Here is a 13,677-nt window from a genome sequence, read left to right as displayed (position 1 = left end):
ACCAGCCTGGCTAGCATGGTGAAATCCCTTCTCTCCTAAAAATACAAAAATTAGCCAGGTGTGATGGCACCTGCCTTTAATCCCAGCTACTTGGGAGGCCGAGGCAGGAGAATTGCATGAACCTGGGAGGCGGAGGTTGCAGTGAGTTGAGATCGTGCCACTGCACTCCAGCCTGGGTGACAGAGCAAGATTCTGTCTCAAAAAAAACAACAAAAAAAAGAAAGATGAGAATATTGGGGATGGGGGCAAGGATTGGGGACTGGAAACCTGAGGCAGGGGTGCAGGATGTGGGATTTGGGGAGGTAAGAGGCTGGAAACAGAGTGAGGGGCTTGGGGGATGGGGGCTAAAAGTATTTGGGTTTAGGGTAGCAAGCTTGGGGATTTGTGATCCTGGGATAAGGATAACAACCAGGCCAGGCGAGGCGGCTCATGCCTGTAATCCCAGCACTTTGGGAGGCCAAGGCAGGCAGATCACCTGAGGTCAGGAGTTTGAGACCAACCTGACCAACATGGAGAAACCAGTCTCTACTAAAAATACAAAATTAGCCCAGCCTGATGGTGCCTGTAATCCCAGCTACTCGGGAGGCTGAGGCAGGAGAATCACTGGAACCCCGGAAACGGAGGTTGCAGTGAGCCAAGATCGTGCCATTGCACTCCACCCTGGGCAAAAAGAGTGAAACTCTGCCTAAGAAAAAGAAAATATAACGATACCCACTGTAACATCCAGGTGGATGATGGGGTTTGTGGGGCTCAGAGAAGGTATTCTAGGGGCAGTAGGTAAGATGATGGGTCCAGGCATGCCAGCTCACACCTGTAATCCCAGCACTTTGAGAGGCCGAGGCAGGAGGATCACTAGGAGTTTGAGACCAGCCTGGGCAACATAGTGAGACCCCATCTCTACAGAAAAATTTAAAGATTACCCCAGTGCGGTGGCACCTGCCTGCAGTCCCAGCTACGCAGGAGACTGAGGCAGGAGGATGAAGCACTTGAGCCCAGGAGTTGGAGGCTGCACTGAGCTATGATCGTGCCACTGCTCCCTCCAGCCTGGGTGACAGAGCAAGAACCTATCTCAAAAAAAAAGAGGATGGCAAGACTGGGTTTTGGGGAGCAGGAATGGGAGCCACAGCCAGGAAGAGGAAGTAGGATGTGGGATTTCTGGAGGCAGGAACAGGGTCTGGGAGCCAGCGATGAGGAAGTCCTCCTGGTAGTTAAAGGAGGGCCCAGGCTTGGTTCCCCAAAGCCTGTGGACGCAGCCGCCCTCTGCATCCTGCCTCCACCTCCCACACACTCGTCCCCAGGTTCTGGCCTGCCATTGACGACGGGCTGCGACGGGCCGCCTATGAGCGTGGCGTCAAGGTGCGCCTGCTCGTCAGCTGCTGGGGACACTCAGACCCATCCATACGGGCCTTCCTGCTCTCCCTGGCTGCCCTGCGTGACAACCATACCCACTCCGACATCCAGGTGGTAAGCACTGCCCCAGGCCACCCCTCGGCCCCTGTGTGGGGCAGTCCTGGGGACACAGCCCTCATGGAGGTTGTCTGTCACCTGACAAGGATGGTCCAGAGTGAGCCCTGTCACAGTGGGGAAACCATGGGTCAGGCTGGGAGGAGGGGACACAGAGGGGTTGGGGCTGGGATGCGGAGGCAGAGGGGTCAAGGCCGGGATAGAGGAGGCCCAGGCAAAGGGGTTGGGGCCAGGATTGGGGGGGCACAGCGAGAAGGGTTGGGACCAGGACTGGGGGAGTGAGCAGGTAGAGGGGTCGGGGCTGGGGTAGGGGGCATAAGCAGAGGGATAGGGGCCAGGGTGGGGACGCCCAGAGAAAGCCCCTGCCCTGGTGGGAAGGGCCAAGGAAGATGTTCTGGAAACGGGGCCCCTGAGACAAGCCCTCAGGAACAAATAGTAGCTGGTCTGCAGGCAGATCTGCCTCCCTGATCCCGGGGCTCCTCCGACTCCCCTTGCCTCTCACACCCCTTCCCATCCTCCCCTCCCCCTCAGAAACTCTTTGTGGTCCCCGCGGATGAGGCCCAGGCCCGAATCCCATATGCCCGCGTCAACCACAACAAGTACATGGTGACTGAACGCGCCACCTACATCGGTGAGTATGTCCCGAGCACGACGGGGTGCCGAAGAAGTGGGGGCTTCAGACACCAGGCGCGGCCCCCTCACGGCGCCCTTACACTCCACCCGCTCCTCTCTAGGAACCTCCAACTGGTCGGGCAACTACTTCACAGAGACGGCGGGCACCTCGCTGCTGGTGACGCAGAACGGGAGGGGTGGCCTGCGGAGCCAGCTAGAGGCCATTTTCCTGAGGGACTGGGACTCCCCTTACAGCCATGACCTTGACACCTCAGCTGACAGCGTGGGCAACGCCTGCCGCCTGCTCTGAGGCCCGGTCCAGTGGACAGGCCGAGGCCTGCTGGGCCCCCGTGGACCCAGATGCTCTGGGTCACGGTCCCTGTCCCCGTGCCCCCGCTTCTGTCTGCCCCGTTGTGGCTCCTCAGGCTCTCTCCCCTGCTCTCCCACCTCTACCTCTGCCCCCACCGGCCTGACGCTGTGGCACTGGGACCCAGCAGAGCTGGGGGAGGGATCAGCCCCCAAAGAAGTGGGGGTGCATGCTGGGCCTGGCCCCCCTGGCCTACCCTCCCTTTCCAGGGCAGAAAAGGGCCCAAGGTTATAATAAGAAGTAAATAACTTGTCTGTACAGCCTGTGCCCGACTGAGTGGTGTGAGATGGGGTGGAGGGGTAGAGGACAGCTGGCATGGGCCTCTGGTGGGGACATCCTTGTGTGCTGAGCCCTCAGCCTGTCACTGGCATGTGCTGAGCCCTTAGCATGCAGTACGCACGGGCTGAGCTGTGCTGAGCATGCAGTGGGCCACTCTGTGGCCTGGCACGGACTTAACACTCAGGTAGCCAGCATGGGGTAGCATGTGCTGAACAGAAACATGTTCCCAGATTGACCGGGAGGGACCAAACCATTGCCACATCCCACCATGGGGGACCTAGCATGGCTGAACACGGGAGCATGCGCCTCGTGTGAATTTCAGCCTGCCAAGTGGATTGACACTGAGCATGCCCCAAATGTAGATGAGTGCATGCCAACCCCATAAACATGTAGGAGGGACAAGCCAACAGACAAGGAGACCCTAGCACCTGGCCAGCTTATGAACACATGCTGAGCACAAAGCATGATCTGAGAGTAGATTCCCAGCATGCCAAGCTCATAGCATATTTAGGGCATGGGTTAGTCAACCAAGCACAGCGTTTCCCTCCTGGTGTGACAGCAGCCCAGGCTCCAGCCTGAGCCAGTGGTTAAGTGGGCCCAGCATCGCAGAGCAAGTCCCTGGGTGCCACTCTGGAGCCCCCATCCCCCCAGAGCCAGTCCAAGCCCCAGGCAGTGAGAGCAGGCTTGAAGCAGGACTGTTGAACACTTCTGTATTGAAATAGACAGAGGCAACAGGGCTGAGGACGGGTGCAGGGCCAGTGGGGTGCAGCCCCCTTCCTGCTGTCCCTCTGGCCAAGGGGCACAGGCCAGACTTCAAAGCCCTGCTGCGTTCAGGAGAGGTATGCAGGCACACACTGCAGGCAGGGGGAATGGGATTTCTGGATAACCATCTTTCTGTAAGAATAATTTGTGGTTCAGGAGATGGCTCTGAGGAGCGGTTTGGGTTGGGAGGGGATGCCAGCCCAGCTAGTGCAGCCCCCAGTGACGGGCAGGGGTGGAATCACCATCAGTGGTGCCCGCTGACATGCTGGAGAAAGCTGGTGGCCCGGTGCGGACCGTGCTAGTAGGAGTGGCAGGGTTGGAGCCCCTGAGCTTGTGGGCCCCTGATGCCCTCCAGGGTCCAGTCTGGCTCACTCAGCAATTCTCCAGGACAGCTGCTGGGGTTGAAGAGCTCAGGGTCTGGCCTCTGTGGGGAAGAGGAGAGAGGGCCATCAGCCAAGCAGCTAACAGTGTGTGAGCCTCTGCTGAGACTCTGTCACCTCCTGATGGGGGTGAGCATGTGCTAGGGTCTTTATCGCCAGTGCTGGGCCTTTATTGCCTCTTCGTAATGATGTAATAACAGCTCACTGCAGCCTGGACCTCCCTGGCTCAAGGGATCCTCCTCCTACCTCAGCCTCCCAAGTAGCTGGGACTACAGGTGCACGCCACCAAAACCAGCTAATATTTCTAATTTTTTGATAGAGACAGGATGTTGCCCAGGCTTTTTATCACTTTTTTTTTTTTTTTTAAGATAGTTTTGCTCTTGTTGCCCAGGCTGGAGTGCAATGGCACGATCTTGGCTCACTCCAACCTCCGCCTCCCGGGTTCAAGCAATTCCGTTGCCTCAGCCTCCCGAGTAGCTGGGATTACAGGCACCTGCCACCATGCCCAGCCTCTTTATCGCTTTTTATAAGTGGATTACTGTACCCTGAGCTTTTGCCACAGCCTGAAGGTAGCCAAGTATGTGCTGAGCCTTATCATATCCTGATGGCATCAGGTGTGTGCTGAGCCTCCTCACACCCTAATTGTATCCTGAATGTGGGTGAGTGTGTGCTAAGCCTCCCCACATCCTAATCTTATCTTTGAATGTGGGGTGTGTGCTGAGCCTCCCCACATCCTAATCTTATCTTTGAATATGGGTGAGTGTGTGCTGAGCCTCCTCACACCCTAATCATATCCTGAACGCACCCGGCTCACCTCAGCATCCACGGTCATGTCTTTGATGTTGGGCCCATCCCCGTCTCGCTGCAGGATGGCGGGGGACTCAGCAGAGGCCCCAGTGTGCTCTCCTTCCTCCCAGCCATGGCCCCAGCAGGGTTTGTCCTCCTCAGGCGAGACCCGGCTCAGCCGGATGAGGTTGCTGAATTTGGAGTTGGACTTGGAGCCTGAGGGTGGCTTGCAGGCCTTGTGGCGGCCTGCCAGCCTGCTGCTGTAGAAGGCCAGGATGGGCTGGGGGTCTGAGTCGGGCATGTGGCAGCCAGTGATGGCTGCCTTGAGGGGGGCCAGCACGTCGGAGACCACGTGAGTGCAGGTCTCGCCCCACAGCCCGTGCCCAGCCTCTTGCAGACTCAGGTCATCCAGCTGGTCGATGGCTCTTTGCATACCCGGTGCCTTCTCCTCTCGGAAGAAGGGCCGACTGCCAGCCACACTGCCCATGCCCGCGGCCTCCTTCTCCTCGGCCAGATGGTAGTAGGGGGTCCCATCTTCTGCAGTGGCCACAACAGGCGTGGGGAGCTTGCCCTCCACCTGCAGTGAAAGGCGGCAGCTTCGTAGCGAGAGCTGGTAGTAGCGGGTGGTCTCGTGGGCGCTGCACAGCTGCTGCATGGACACAAAGGGGTGGCGCAGGGCGGCACTGGGGCTAATGCGCTCGTGGGACTCCCAGGTCAGCATGCGTTTGATCAGCTCCACCATGCTCTTGAGGTCGGCATGTTCTGCCAGCGCCTCCTGGTCGGGGAAGGTCAGCCGACTGGCCACACTGCCACCATTCACCGTCTCGATCTGGTCCAAGGACTTGAGTATGTATTTGCGGCGCTCCAGTGGATGCACCTGGCGGGGCATGGGGAAGGGGGTAGGGTTGACACATGTGCAGGTCTCGGGCCCTGGGCACGCCTGCTGTGTCACCCACATGTAGCCCTGACTTCCGGGTCCGACCATGATCCACCTTGGAGCTCTCTGGCTGCTAGGAGGGTCACCCTGGATCCCTTACACCTGAGCCCCTCTAATCTAACCCAAAGCTCTCACTGGCCAAAGTTCCATCCCTTGCCCCAGCCCTCCAGCCCTCCCTGGCCCCACGGGTGCAGCTCCTACCAGCAGCTAGCAGAGGGAGTATCCAGAATCTCTACTCCTCCCTGGAATCAAATCCAGGTCCCTCTTACGGCCACAGCTCCACACTTGCTGTTGTAGACAAACTACTAGTTTGTCACCCCCCGATATGGCACTGCCATCGACTTTTAGTCTCACCTGTGGTCCCATCTAGACCCTTCTTGCTGTGAAATCAAGCTCAAACTTCTAGTCCCCTCTGCTGTCTAACCCAGGCTCTTGCTGCACAGATTTGAGGGGTAAAGCCATAGAGGTAGCTAACTGGCTGCTGCCCCAAACCTCTAGACTCACCTGAGGTCTCACAATGATCCCTTTTTTTTTTTTTTTTTTTTTTGAGACAGAGATGGAGTTTTCCTCTTGTAGCCCAGGCTGGAGTATAATGGTGCCATCCGGCTCACTGCAACCTCCACCTCCCAGGTTCAAGTGATTCTCCTGCCTTAGCCTCCCTAGTAGCTGGAATTATAGGCGTCTGCCAACACACCTGGCTAATTTTTGTATTTTTTGTAGAGACAGGGTTTCACCATATTGGCCAGGCTGGTCTTGAACGCCTGACCTCAAGTGATCCACCCACCTCGGCCTCCCAAAGTACTGGGATTACAGGTGTGAGCCATCATGCCCAGCCGGATTCTTTTTATTTTTTTTATTTTTTTTATAGAGACAGGGTTTCACCATATTGATCAGACCAGTCTCGAACTCCTGACCTGAGGTGATCCACCCACCTTGGCCTCCCAAAGTGCTGAGATTACAGGCGTGAGCCACCGAGCCCTGCCTTTTTTTTTTTTTTTTGAGACGGAGTTGCACTCTTGTAGCCCAGGCCAGAGTGCAATGGTGTGATCTCAGCTCACTGCAACCTCCACCTTCCAAGTTTAAGTGATTCTCCTGCCTCAGCCTCCCATGTAGCTGGGATTACAGATGCCTGCCACCATGCCTGGCTAATTTTTGTATTTTTAGTAGAGACAGGGTTTTACCACGTTTGCCAGGCTGGTCTCAAACTCCTGACCTCAGGTGGTCCACCCACCTTGGCCTCCCAAAGTGCTGGGATTACACAGGGTGAGCCACTGCGCCTGGCCTCAAATCCTCTTTTTTTGAAACAGGGTCTTGCTCTGTCGCCCAGGCTGGAGTGTAGTGGTGCAGTCATAGTTCATTGCAGCTGCCATCTCCTGGGTTCAAGTGATCTTCCCACCTAGCCTTCCAAGTAGCTTGGGGCTATAGGTGTGTGCCACCACACCTTGCTAAATTTAACTTAATTTTTTTTTTTTTTAAGAGACGGTTTCTCCATGTTGGTCAGGCTGGTCTGGAACTCCCGACCTCAGGTGATCCTCCCACCTCAGCCTCCCAAAGTGCTGGGATTACAGGTGTGAGCCACCTTGCCCAGCCTTAAAATTTTTTCTAGAGATGCATTCTTGCGATGTCATTGGGGATGGCCTCAAGCGATCCTCCTGCCTTGGCCTCCCAAAGTGCTGGGACCACAGGCTTAAGCCACTGCACTTGGCCTCTCCCGCAATTCTCATAGCCAACCTCAGACCTCATATTTTCTCTGTGGTCTAATCCCTCATGCCACACAAGTTGCTGACCCCAGAGCTGAAGCTGGCAGAGAAGCTACCCGAATCTTCCTTCACGCTTGCGGTATGACCCAGATCCCTCTTGCTACAGCAGCCCTTGCATCTGACTTTCAAACATCCAATCCTCCCTGCAGTTTCTCCCCTAGATCTATCTTGTAGCAGCAGCCCCCAGCACTAACCAATCCCATTTGATCTCATCCAGCTCTTTTTTGCTGTGAAAATGCCCTAGGCTAGAGGCCAGGTGCAGTGGCTCCTGCCTGTAATCCCAGCTCTTTGAGAGGCCCAGGTGGGTGGATCACCTGAGGTCAGGAGATTGAGAACATCCTGGCTAACACGGTGAAACCCTGTCTCTACTAAAAATACAAAAAATTAGCCAGGCATGGTGGCATGCGCCTGTAGTCCCAGCTACTCGGGAGGCTGAGGCAGGAGAACCGCTTGAACCTGGGAGGTGGAGGTTTCATTGAGCCGAGATCATGCCTCTGCACTACAGCCTAGGCAAAAGAGTGTGACTCTGTCTCAAAAAATAAAGAAAAGAAAATGCCCTAGGCTGACCCTCAAGGTCCAGTCCTCGCTGAAGTTCAGCCCAGAATTTTTTTTTCAATTATTAAAACGATGTTTTTTCTTTTTTTCTATTTTCACTCCATTCTTCTGGTCTGATATTCTTTTTTTCTTTTTGAAACAGGGTCTTGCTTTGTCACCCAGACTCAAGTGCACTGGCATGATCACAGCTCACTGCAGCCTGGACCTCCTAGGTTCAAGGAATTCTCCTGTCTCAGCCCACCACGTACCTGGGAAAATAGGCCCATACCACCATGCCCGGCTAATTTTTTTTTCATGTTTTACAAAGAGGAGGTCTCACTGTGTTCCCCAAGCTAGTCTCAACCTCCTGGGCTCAAGGGATTCTCCTACCACAGTCTCCCAAAGTGCTGGGATTACAGGTGTGAGCCACCTCGCCCGACCTAGATATTTTTCTTCAAGTAACAGCCCCCACCCTGACTGCCCTCACCCAACGTTTCCCTTACCTTTGTCTCGGCCAGATAGTCAGCCGAGGACTTGAGCTGCCAGGGGTTGGTGGCGTCAGGATGGGGGTTGCACTTGAAGAAGTGGTGGGCCTTGCGGGCGGCGTGCAACAGGTGCGGCTTAGGCAGGCCCTGGGTCTCACAGATGTAGCGCACCTGGTCGTACTCATTGTTGCCCGGGTAGAGGGGCCAGCCCAGGTGCAGCTCAGCCATGACGCAGCCTAGGGACCACATGTCCACCTTCTCGCAGAAGGGCAGCCCCAGAAGAATCTCGGGGGCCCGGTAGAAGCGCGACTGGATGTATGGCTCCTTCACGTAGCGCACCTCGCTGAAAATGCTGGCAGAGCCAAAGTCGATCACCTGTTGGGGGTGGGGAAGAGAGCGAGTGTGCAGGTCAAGCTGCAGGGACAGCCGAGCTGGGCCACCCCTGGCGTCTCTCACCTGGCATCTTCCTGCATCTGCCATTGGACTCTGTCCATCTCCGGGTCTGTGACTCTTTAGTTACTTTGTTGGGGTTTTTTTTTGTTTTTTTTGAGACCGAGTCTCACTCTGTCCCCAAGGCTGGAGTGCAGAGGTAGTATCTCAGCTCACTGCTACCTCCAACTCCTGGGTTCAAGTGATTCTCCTGCCTCAGCCTCCCCAGTACTTGGGATTACAGGCACACACCACCACACCTGGGTAATTTTTGTATTTTTAGTAGAGACGAGGTTTCTCCATGTTGGCCAGGCTGGTCTTGAACTCCTGACATCAGGTAATCCACCCACCTCAGCCTCTCAAAGTGCTGGGATTATAAGCATGAGTCACTGCACCTGGCTGGCCTCAGTTTCCTTCTCTGAGTTTTTCTGCTTTTCATTCAGCCATCCCTCACTGTTTTGTTTTGCTTTGTTGTGAGACAGAGTCTTGCTCTGTCGTCCAGGCTGGAGTGCAGTGGTACGATCTCGGCTCATGCAACCACTGCCTCCTGGGTTTAAGCGATTCTTCTGCCTCAGCCTGCTGAGTAGCTGGGATCACAGGGACTCACCGCCATGCCTGGCTAATTTTTACACCTTTAGTAGAGACAGGTTTCACCATGTTGGCCAGGACAGTCTCAAACTCCTGACCCACCCAACTCAACTCATCCACCCACCTCAGCCTCCCAAAGTGCTGGGATTACAGATGTGAGTCACTGCACCCAGCCATCCCTCACCGTTTACTTGCAGAAAGCAGTATCATGAAATGGTTATTAATTGCGGTTCTGACCTCAAAGTGCCAGGGTTCAATACCCAAGAGGCTGACTGACCTAGGCACTTAGTCAATGTTTGCGGAATTCATTCATTGTTTCCACAGAGACGGTGGGGGCAATAATGCCAGCCAGGTGCTGTGGATCCGTCCTGTGTGTCCCCTGCTGTGTCTGTGGAAGTCCCTGCTTCCCTGGGTCTCTATCCTTCCACCTCTTGGGGCAGCGTAATCCGCCTTTTTCTACCTCTGTGTATCTCTGTGTCTCTGACAAGCATTCATTTAGCACTGGCTCCGTGACTGCAGTGCTGGGAGATGTCAGGGACACAGCGATGACCAAGACAGCCCTGGCCTTGCCCTCAGGGTGCCCCTGGTTCAGACCCATCCAGACACTGTCAAACTCAAAAGCAGACAGAGGACTGGGCGTGGTGGTCACACCTATAATTCCAGCATTTTGGGAGACCAAGGGGGAATTATAAAAATAAATAAATAAATATCTTAAAAATAAATAAATAAATATCTTTAAACAAATTTTTTTAAGTAAAGAAAAAAAAGGCATCTAGGGCTGGAGGAAGCTGGAAAAAGACAAGGAACTAGGGATGCAGCCGCCCTAGACGGCCCCTACTCACCTTGACCCTGAAGGGGCAGCGGGTCTGGTCCACCAGCATGATGTTCTCGGGCTTGAGATCAGCGTGGATGATCGCGAGCTCCTTGAGCCGGGCCAGGGCTCGGAGCACCTGCAGGGTGACCGTACGGATGTGGCAGGCAGGGAGGGGCGCGAAGTTGTTCTCCTTCTGGAACTCAAACAGGTTTTGCTCCAGCAGCTCAAACACCAGGTAGAACTTGAGGGCGTCGTGGAAGAACTCGAGGAAGCGGATGACGTGGGCCTCCTCGGGGTCCAGGCCCCGCATGCGGCGCAGCAGCTTCAGCTCGTTCTTGATGATGCAGCTGCGGTAGGCGTCGTTCTTGAGGATCTTGATGGCCACCGTCTCGCCCGTGCTCCGCCGCCAGCCCTTGGCTACCTCCCCGAAGGTGCCTTTGCCCAAGACCTCGATGATGTCGTAGCAGTCGGTCTCTGACTGGATGGTGGCCATGGTGTCCCTGCTGCCGGACACCGCCCTGCCCAGGCCCCTGCGCCACTGGCTCTGCCGCCAAGGCCTGCGACACCACCGGCCCCCCAGTGGGGGAAAGAGAACGGCACTCGTGGCTTCTCCTGCGAGGTTGGCCCCTGCCTCCCTGGCACCCCCAGACCCCTTGGCCACACTGTGAGTCTGCCAAGGCCTGCACCCAGAACCCACCCAGGTCTCCTGCTCCCCTAAAGCCTTCCTGGCTTGGGACGAGGAGCCCCAGGCCCCCCGAATGGGTTTCAGCGTTGTTGAGTGGCTCTGGTGTTCTGTTGTTGGAGACCTGAGTCCTGGCTGGAGTGGGGGTGGGGTACCAGGCTGGGCCCCCTCCCCCGCCCAGTGGCGGAACCTTGCAAAGACCAAACAGGTGAAGTGTTGACAGAGGGGAGTCTGATTGTGGGCCTTAGGCAAAAAGGAATGGGGATAAGGCAGAGGTGAGGAAAGGCAGGCTTCTCAAGCTCCGGAGATGTGATGTGCGTGTGAGTATGTCTGTATTCAGAAACTCCTGTCCCAGCCTGTGGCTGCCACAGGGTGAGGTTGTAAAAGGCCCTGAATGCCAGGCTAAGGAGTTTGGACTTTGTTCTGAGGGCACTGGGGAGCCACAGAAGGCTTTGAGCAGGGGAGGGCAGGGTCAGATATGAGTGTCAGAAAGTTACTGTGTGAAAAAGGATAGGTTGGATCTGGTAAGAGTGGAGGCCCCAAGCCTGGGAAACAGTCCAGGGCAGGGCACAGATGGGAGAGGTCAGGGAGGAGAGGAGGAGGCCAGTGGATGGGACACTCAGGAGGCCAGGAGGACTGGCTTTGAGACCGACAGGTAGGGGGAAAGAAGGGAGCTATCCCGGACCAGACCCAGGCCCTCAAGAAGTAAACATGGTTAAGTAGTGGACTGGGGGAGACGTTGAGGCCAAATTAGAAAATGTATTTGTTTTTGGCTGGGCACAGTGTTTCATGCCTGTAATGCCAGCACTTTTGGAGGCCGGGGCGGGTGGGCAGATCACGAAGTCAGGAGATTGAGACCGTCATAGCTAACACGGTGAAACCCCGTCTCTACTAAAAATACAAAAAATTAACCAGGCGTGGTGACACCCACCTGTATTCCCAGCTACTCATGAGGCTGAGGCACAAGAATCACTTGAACCTGGGAGGCGGAGGTTACAGTGAGCTGAGATCACGCCACTGCACTCCAGCCTGGGGGTGACAGAGTGAGACTCTGTCTCGAAAAAAGAAGAAGAAAGAAAATGTATTTATTTTTATTTATCTTTTTTATTTTTTTGTAGAAATGGGGTCTCACTGTGTTGTACATGCTGGTCTTAAACTCCTGGCCTCAAGTGATCCTCCTGCTTCAACCTCCCAAAGTGCTGGGATTGTAGGCATGAGCCACCACTCCAGCCAGATTAGAAAATTTAACATCGGCCTGGCTCACGCCTATAATCCCAGCACTTTGGGAGGCTGAGGCGGGTGGATCACGAGGTCAAGAGATCGAGACCATCCTTGTCAACAAGGTGAAACCCCGTCTCTACTAAAAAATACAAAAATTAGCTGGGCATGGTGGTGCATGCCTGTAGTCCCAGCTACTCGGGAGGCTGAGGCAGGAGAATTGCTTGAACCCAGGAGGCGGAGGTTGTGGTGAGCCAAGATCGTGCCATTGCACCCCAGCCTGGGTAACGAGCGAAAACTCCGTCTCAAAAAAAAAAAAAAAGAAAAAGAAAATTTAACATCAAAACATTTAAACCAGGATGGAGGGCTTTAGAAGTCTTATGTGATCCTTATAACATGCTAAGTAGGGATTTCATGGAAGAGAAAACCAAGGCACAAAGAAGTTTTTTAAATGCCTGGCTAGGAGCAGTGGCTCATATCTGTATAATCCCAGCACTTTGGGAGGCCAAGGCAGGCAGAACACCTGAGGTCAGGAGTTTGAGACCAGCCTGGCCAACGTGACGAAACGAAATACAAAAGTTAGCTGGGCGTGGTGGTGCACACCTGTAGTCCCAGCTACTTGGGAAGCTGAGGTCAGGAGGCTGAAACACGAGAATCGCTTGACCCTGGGAGGCGGAGGTTGCAGTGAGCCAAGATTGTACCATTGTACTCCAGCCTGGGCAATGAGTGAGACTCTGTCTCAAAAAATAAAAATAAAAAATAAAATAAAATGCCAAGGGTCACCCAGGTGACTGCCAGAGACAGCCTTTGACCCTGAGCCGCCCAGCTCCAGCACCAGGCTCTGAACCATCACCCACACAACCTCCTAATGACCAGGAGACCTCCAGGAGAGGCGTGCAGAAACTGCTGGGTCCCCAGGGGGATACAGGAGAGAGTTTGGGAGTTGTCAGCACAGAGAGGAGGTGTGGAAGCCATAGGGGAGGGTGACGCACCCTAGGGATGGTGTTGGGGTGGACAAGGGCCCCGGAGGAGCCCCAAGTGCCCAAGGAGAGAGAGGTATGGGGAAGAGAGGAGCAAATGTCAGGAAGATCGATGGGGCCTTGAGAAGTCACAACGAGAGAGACAAAGGAAACCCTCAGTTGTGGCCACAGAGAGGTCACTGCTGACACATACAAGGTAGGAGGAAAACCCCAATGCTGGGATCTTGGAAACGGGTGTGCATTGTGAGTGTAGATAACTCCCGCCATGTCTGGTGGGGGTGAAGAAAAGGTGTGTGGTGAGGCAGTGACCCAAAGAGGGCCAGCTTGAAGGGACAAGGTACTCGGGTGAGTGCGGGAATCCGCTAGGCCCCTTATCTGCTGAGACAGGAGAGGGAGATGTGAAGAGCACGGAGGGGCTGTCGGGACGAGACTTGGGACTGGATATCAAGTCTCCTTAGTCCAGGTGGGATATCACAGAGAGACATGGAGGAGGCTGGAGGCCCTGGTGGGGACCCTGGGACTCAGATCTTGAATCAGGATGGCAGGGATGGATGGTAGGTGGTCCCTGGAAGCTGAGACCAGCACTGATGGGTGCTGAAG

The 13,677-nt window shown here is 55.2% G+C and overlaps 2 protein-coding genes across 16 annotated transcripts in view; one reads left to right on the top strand and one right to left on the bottom strand.

The window, feature by feature from the left end:
• Window positions 1–2,701, top strand: part of PLD3 (phospholipase D family member 3) — a 30,618-nt gene extending 27,917 nt beyond the window's left edge. For all 15 annotated transcript variants that reach the window (XM_021670433.2, XM_021670435.2, XM_021670436.2 and 12 more), the window contains 3 exons: window positions 1,299–1,464; window positions 1,996–2,095; window positions 2,199–2,701. In XM_021670433.2, the coding sequence (XP_021526108.1) occupies window positions 1,299–1,464; window positions 1,996–2,095; window positions 2,199–2,386 (454 nt within the window). In that variant the 3' untranslated portion in view covers window positions 2,387–2,701. The remainder of the gene's footprint in view (window positions 1–1,298; window positions 1,465–1,995; window positions 2,096–2,198) is intronic.
• A 1,027-nt stretch (window positions 2,702–3,728) lies between these two features.
• On the bottom strand, window positions 3,729–10,690 carry HIPK4 (homeodomain interacting protein kinase 4). Its single transcript, XM_012461411.3, is given in 4 exon segments — window positions 3,729–3,908; window positions 4,679–5,527; window positions 8,385–8,741; window positions 10,226–10,690. Coding segments are annotated over 4 exon segments (1,851 nt in total).
• Between the last annotated feature and the right edge of the window lie 2,987 nt (window positions 10,691–13,677).

The sequence above is a fragment of the Aotus nancymaae genome, unplaced genomic scaffold, assembly GCF_030222135.1.
Source record: "Aotus nancymaae isolate 86718 unplaced genomic scaffold, 86718_ANA_hifiasm-v0.15.2.pri h1tg000028l, whole genome shotgun sequence".
In the NCBI taxonomy this organism is placed as follows: domain Eukaryota; kingdom Metazoa; phylum Chordata; class Mammalia; order Primates; family Aotidae; genus Aotus; species Aotus nancymaae.
This window is presented reverse-complemented; position numbering and strand designations above follow the sequence as displayed.